General features: G+C 32.0%; 1 protein-coding gene across 1 annotated transcript; it reads left to right on the top strand.

Moving 5' to 3' along the window:
- The first annotated feature begins 1,571 nt into the window (after nt 1-1,571).
- Nucleotides 1,572-4,050, top strand: LOC134695767 (uncharacterized). The gene is made up of 2 exons (XM_063557178.1): nt 1,572-1,670; nt 3,193-4,050. The coding sequence occupies exon 2, from the start codon at nt 3,214-3,216 to the stop codon at nt 3,790-3,792; it is 579 nt and encodes a 192-aa protein (XP_063413248.1). The 5' UTR covers nt 1,572-1,670; nt 3,193-3,213; the 3' UTR covers nt 3,793-4,050.
- Nucleotides 4,051-7,430: the final 3,380 nt, after the last annotated feature.

Raw genomic sequence — 7,430 nt, 5'->3', positions numbered from 1 at the left:
ATGTAAGATTAAATCAATCATGTGTATACTCAATATATACATGTTACATATACATGTATATCGAGTCGCTGGTATGAAAGTGTCTTCCCATTTCAAAACAAGTACTTATGAATATTGAAACATATACAGGTATTACAAGATATAAACCAAAATAAACTGGTCAATATGAATTGAGTCTATGCTTTGCTATGCATTCTGGTGAGTTTTGCACATTTGTTTATTTATTCTATTTTACTTTTAAAAAAATGAGGGGGGGCTTTACATTCTAGCAAGGGGTGTTCCTCAAGAGGGAGTGTGTCAACAAAATAACGACATAAAACTACACACGGTCAATATATTAAGACGCCACTTTTAGCCAATGCAAAAAGAATAACCACAGTATCTGATTTGTTAAAGGAATGACATTTCAGTTTCCGTATTTGATGTGGTGTATATTATAAAATTATACAATATATTATAATATGTATTTTGTCGGAAAATATGAAATTTACTTCTACAAGTTTAAATTGAAAACTGGACGAATTGTAATGCTCGTCTAGCTCGCACTTTAAGGTTTATTGGTTTCTTCCAAATACTTTTCTGATTTTGAATGAAATAAAACTTATTCTAAAATTTACGACGACCGCAAAGAGGACCCCAAAAAACACTATAAACCAAAAAGAAATGTTCTCTTTTTTTTGTGTTTTCTCAATATTGAAACGAAGGATATTTTACATGTACTAGTGTTGGATCCATAATCGTTTAATACCGCTGCAAATGTTTGCACCTGTCCTACATGTAAGTCAGGAATCTGATGTACAGTAGTTGTCGTTTGTTTATGTAATTTATACGTGTTTCTTGTTTCTCGTTTTTTTTTATATAGATTAGACCGTTGGTTTTCCCGTTTGAATGGTTTTACGCTAGTAATTTTGGGGCCCTTTGTAGCTTGTTGTTCGGTGTTAGCCAAGCCGACTCCGTGTTGAAGGACGTACACTAACCTATAATGATTTACTTTTTTTTAAATTGTAATTTGGATGGAGAGTTGTCTCATTGGCACTCACATCAAACCTTCATAAATCTATCTACTAGCAACACTTTTTACCTTGTGATTTGTACATAAGTTGGCTGATTGCATGTGGGATATAAGAGGTAACAAAATCGTAAAAACATTCCTGCCTCCTCTTAAATCACGCAAATATTCTATCCATGGGTACATATTCCAAGAAAAAACATCTATAAAACGTATATAAGAATTTATTGATATCACGAAATCAGAAAATGGATTTTAAAGTAACAAATCACAGTAAACATACCTATTTTGCTTAGATTTTATATTATATATTAGGAATTATTTAGGAGCTAAATATTTTATAATTCCAGAGTCGTATGAATACAAAATCATATTCGACCCTTGTAATAACAAGATTAGCATAAACTTGTCGTGAATAAACATATAGATGATCTTTATATATTATACGAGAACACTTCAAAAAATATATTATATGCAAATAGGATGTCGCTAACATTTTATTGATATTTAAAATATTCTGTTTTATCCGGTTATAAATTACGGATAACATCTTGTTTAAATAAAAACCTTTTTAACCTACTGTAAATTACTTCGACAGTTAATTTGGTTTCTGGAGTTGAATATAAGTTTTGTGTCAATCTCATCCCGAATCAACGCGGAGGTAAGGAATGTTTTACTTAATCGCATACATGTATCACTCCGCCATTACTTTTAGAGCCTCTTAAACGTGAAGCTATATTATACATTGCTTCGTAATTTTGTCATCACATGAAGGATGTTTACGAGATTTTAGTTAACAAAAATGTATCACTGTTTCGGTATAATAAATTATATACATTGTCCATGTGTAGAAACTTCTTTAAAATCTTATAATTCTTTCCGGGAAAGTTAAACTAAAGTCTTCAATTCATCTCTATTGATTCACTTTTGATACTCAAACTTCAGTCATCAGTTGCTCCTCGTTTACATTTATAACTATGCATTTGCATTCAGGTATCGCATCACAAATTTATTTGTTCATAGTGTGTTAATCTACTTTTTTTTTTATTGAGTTAAGTCTTCCAATTGAAATTTTATCATGTGTTTTTCTATGTTGTGATGTTATAATATTGTCTCAGTAAAAGGGAGGTTTGGTACCATTAAAACGTTTTTAATCCCGCTGCACATGTTTGCACCTGTCCGAATTCAGGAATCTGATTTACAGAAGTTGCTGTTTGTTTATGCAATTTAGACATGTTTCTCGTTTATCGTTTTTTTTTTTGTATAGATTGGACCGTTGGTTTTCCCGTTTGAATGGTTTTACACTTGTAATTTTTGGGCCCTTTATACTTGTTTGTTTGGTGTGAGCCACGGCTCCGTGTTGAAGGCCATACCTTGACCTATAATTAATTACTTTTATAAATTGTTATTTTGGATGGAGAGTTGTCTAATTGAAACTCATATCTCATCTTCCTATACCTACAATGTACATGTAAGTCAGGGAAGCGCTTCAAAAAGCAGAAAATGTAGTATGTTTTTTTTAATTTTTGTTTTCACTTGCTTTTGGCTTATGGATCATGTCTTGCATATTAAAATCCTCATACTTTCTATAAAAGTAAAACTTATGGTGGAACACAAAAAAAAAAACTTGTCTGGGCTACTGTACATGTATATACTAGTATTATGGTGTTCAGTATTGTAAATTTTCTCACCGGCCAATTGAAAATTTTAAAAGAGTACAGGTATTCAACTTGGTATATACAAACCAAACAAATAAACATCAGGACATCATACGAGCTCTAAAACTGATCATGAGCGAGACCGGATACATTGAAAGTAGTTTTCGTTCTGACCCTAATCCATATCTCTATATAAAGTCATCGGATACATTTTTTGTAGCCCACCGACAGAGACTATTTCGTTTTCTGCTATATCTGTATTATAAGGTTAACAGTGATTCAAGAATAAATTCATTCAGATTAAAATACAGAGCATGTGTTCACTCTTTGCTGACAAGGGTATGACAAAGCGCCATCTGGACCGTCTATATAGCTAGTTGTGCCGTAATGATACACAGCGTCAGAAATTCATTTTTATGATTGCTATTTTTGTAGTTAAAAAAATGTTGTTATTTGTTTTCGACAAAGTATCATTAAAATTATAAATTCCAGTTTTATTCATTCATTCATTTTTGAATATTTCAGATAAAAAGATGTGAATAAAAAATGGAAAGAAGTCGAGAAAGTATTCTAGACGGATTTCAGTTCCAAAACAGTGACACTTACTGGGAATTTCGGAGACTCCTCCAAAGAAGACCTCCTAGTAGATTTTCTGATGGATTATCACGAGAAGCTCGAATGGTCATTGATCAATTAAAGGAAGAGTCTAAAACATGCAATTCAGCACAAACATCGGATGAACATAGTCATAATTACACGGACAGACGGTATTCTAACTTGAAGCCCGCAAAGACTAAGGTAAAATCCGAAGAACCTCGAAAGAAAAAAAGTGTAACGTATACCGATTCGTTGGAGAAATCCGCTTTACGTTTAGACCGTGACATAACAGACCCTAATTTTAATGAAAAGAATTTACGTAAGCGCTCTCTAGGTGGCGGGCCTGTGCAATCAGCTATGGAAACGATTGAAATCGTGAATGCTTCGGAACCTACGGAAACTACCGAAGATGATTTTGCTATCGAGGAGATGGCGAAACATAATTCTGTGGAAAAATGTATAGTGTGGATGGAAGTAAACGACAATAAAGATGATTCAGAATCTATTGCTGGTGCTGTTGCTGAATGATTTTCGTTTCTTTTACACCAAGTTTAAAAACACAATTGAAACTCAATCGAGATTACACATAATGTAGTTCCAGTTTTCGCAATCTGTGTTCATGATGAAATTATATGAGTTTCTAAATTATTTATTTTTTGGGTTGATATGAAGTCTTATCAAACTGTCATTATCTTAAAACGCGTTGTATTTTTTTTTCATATATGTTATTTATTTTTGTAGCTTGATAACATATAATATATATATATATATACAAATAAAAACCTTCCAACTGAACGTGATTTAAGTTAAATGATATCTCCTCCATATGCAAATATTTATATATTGTATTATATATAAAAGATTTTTAATTCGATCCTGCTGTTTTTAACATACCTACATTAGTCAATTATTTAAAGTTTCAATTTACAATATTTAAATGTAATTGTCAATGAACATATTTTAATTAGAAACTTAGTATTTGTAATATTTGCTTGTTTAATATTAAGCATGAATGTGCTTTTATGTTTGAAATGATTTTTTCATGGAAGACACTCTTTTATTCAAGCATTGTCATTTAGTCTGATACCTGTACATGTTTCAACTGGCACTATACCCAAATTGCTGATAAATTCAAATGGCATGAAGCAACATATATGTTTTTTTTTAGAACAGCATAAATGTCGACAAATTTCTTGTGTGTATTTCTAATCAATTAGTCCGCATGTTATTTGTAAAAGAAGCGAGTTGGCATATGAATATGTTGTATTCAAACGAAGGTCTTGGAAGATTGTAGCATAGTAGTATGAATATATTAGTCAAGCTTTAGACACAGGATGTACATGTAAATGTAGCTAGACTTGCATCGAAGATATAATAGGTGGTATTACTCTCCTTAGCTTCACCATGGGAAAAATAGGTTAAAATACAGTCTGAATTTAAAGCATAATATTTTCAGTTCAATATGTATTGAAATAAGAGGAAAAGATTTTGAAGGTAATCGAAGTATCGAGATAAGCTGACAATAATTTTGCATACAAGACAAGCAACAGTCCACGAAACACTACACGGAAAATTAACACGACCACCACATAAAATCAAGTGTGAACTCACGTGCCCCATTGAATAAAGCTCGGTAGAATCAAATGTGAATTAAACACAAAACAATATTTGGTATGACTATAATTGTGCAAACTATGAAATGGTATCATACAAAAAAATAACAGTTCTCTTGCTGCTCTTAGCTTAAAAAAGCAAAGCAATATGAAATGAAATATTTCTTATTTAGTGTGGTCATGCACATCTATCATACATATGCATTAAGTTTGAGCAAGACTATTTTAATTAACATCTGCGACAGTCAACAAATAATTGTTTAAAGAGGAATAACTCGGGTAGGAATTTTAGCTATTTAAATCTGAAGTAAGGTACGAGTAGCAGACTGTCTATCATATATCAAGATTTCAATCAATATAGAGTGAATGCATTAAAGTGACTCAATATATTTCTTTAAATTCAGAGGAACTACACATGCACATATATGTTGACGCCTGTAAAATGGTGGTACCCCAATTGATTTTTTTTCGATTTTCAGACACATTTCAATAAGTGTATGCAAAATTTTAAGAAAATCCGTGACATAGCCCATTCATTTATTGTAACTTGACCTTAAGCTATAACGGAGTTTTTACTTGCTTTTATAATTCAATATGAATAGTATATAATTTAACTGCTAAACAAACTATTTTTTAAATTAATAATTGATTAATATGAAAATACAAAAAAAAATAGTTATTTATAACTTAACATAATTTTTATTCATACTTTTACCTGAGATTACCTGTAAAATAAATGCGCACAAATGTAATCAAAAGCTGCGCGCAAACGTAAAATATTTTAATCCCCAAATGCGCGCAAACGTAGTGCGCCCATTGGTATATACATGTAAGCATTTATTCAGGGGAAATAGTTGTCTAGTCAGAGTTTGTCACAAAGTCCTCTCTTTCTATTAAATGCAATGGAACAGTAAAAAATAATGCTGTACATCAAATTTCCCCTTGGAATATGTACAAAATGACCTATCTCTATTTTTCATTATATCTGTAGTTTTGATACAATTGAAGTTTGAAAAGTTCGTACTAAAATGGCAACAGAAGGGTACATCAACCTTAATTGAAGTTTGAAAAGTTCGTACTAAAATGGCAACAGAAGGGTACATAAACCTTAAATTAACATGTTCTCGTCCTGAATATGCATATAAATTTGCCGATGGACATTAAGCAGCCATTCGTTATCAGCATCGTCGCAGACAATGATCGATATTGTTAAAACCATAACAAATTGGTTTACACAATCAAAAAGCATCTGAATTGTAAAAATAATAACAGGCTTTACCATTCAATGCTATTCACAACTCACAAGTCTAACAAAATTTCAAAAAGCAATTCTAGAAAACGAGCGAATTAGGGTTAAAAGAAAAACAGTTCACACAACGCTACATGAAATGATATAAGACTGAGCAAAAATAACCCTATCAAAAACTACAGGGGTGATTTCGGGTGCTCCTGAAGGGTAAACATAGGTATCCTTTTCAACAATTAACACCCGTTACGGAGCAACTGTTTGACTTCAATGGGTTGGGTTGGGTTGGGGGGGGGGGGGGGTAATGGTTATTTTTCTGAGTCAGATTTTTTTATAGATTTTTGATAATTTTTTTCTCTCTCAAAATTTAACATTACGAGGTATTTGGGAAATTTGCATTTAGTTACAATGTTTTGTTCATTATATTGCATGGGGATCAGAATATTTTTTTTAGAAAAAAAAACAACCTTGGAGTTACATGTATATGGTTCCCTTAAAATGCTCAAGGTTAAATAAAGTACGAATTCGTTATTATGAAGTCTTATTCGGTGATGACACAATCGAGGAATAAAGGATGATATTGTGGTCACGCGAATAGAAACATTATTGAGGAGGATTGTTTATGTCTTGAACAGTATACGCACAGTGTAATTTCAAACGTATGGCTAAATATACTACAGAAAAAAAACCAATAGGCCCATCATTTTAAATACAATACAAACAATATAAAAACTTATCATATTTCCGTATGTAAGAATAAGGGGCCTCATATTTTTAAATGCGTAAATCATCCGTCTTACCAACAGGTACTTTAGTATATACTAAAATTTAACCAGTCAAACGAATAGAAATAACCTACAAAACACTAAGTTCTCTGAAAAAGGTCCTAACTCCGGAGCTCAATAACCCCTGTCTTGGTCGTCTTTTGTCTAGTTAAAAAACATTTAAGCATGTTTTTACGATTTCAACATAAAGATTACTAGTGCTATTTCCATGAATTTGTTTATTTAACAATTTTGAAATTGAGAATGGAAATGGGGAATATATCAAAGAGACAACAACCCGACCATAGAAAAAACAACAGCAGAAGGTCACCAACAGGTCTTCAATGTAACGAGAAATTCCCAAACCCGGAGGCGTCATTCAGCTAGCCCCTAAACAAATATAAGTACTAGTTCAGTGATAATGAACGACATACTAATTTCCAAATTGTACACAAGAAACTAAAATTAAAATAATACAAGACTAACAAAGACCAGAGGCTCCTGACTTGGGACAGGCGCAAAAGAGCGGCGGGGTTAAACATG

The sequence above is a fragment of the Mytilus trossulus genome, chromosome 14, assembly GCF_036588685.1.
Source record: "Mytilus trossulus isolate FHL-02 chromosome 14, PNRI_Mtr1.1.1.hap1, whole genome shotgun sequence".
Classification (NCBI taxonomy): domain Eukaryota; kingdom Metazoa; phylum Mollusca; class Bivalvia; order Mytilida; family Mytilidae; genus Mytilus; species Mytilus trossulus.
Note: the sequence above shows the minus strand (reverse complement) of the source record. Positions and strands in the feature narration are given on the sequence as shown.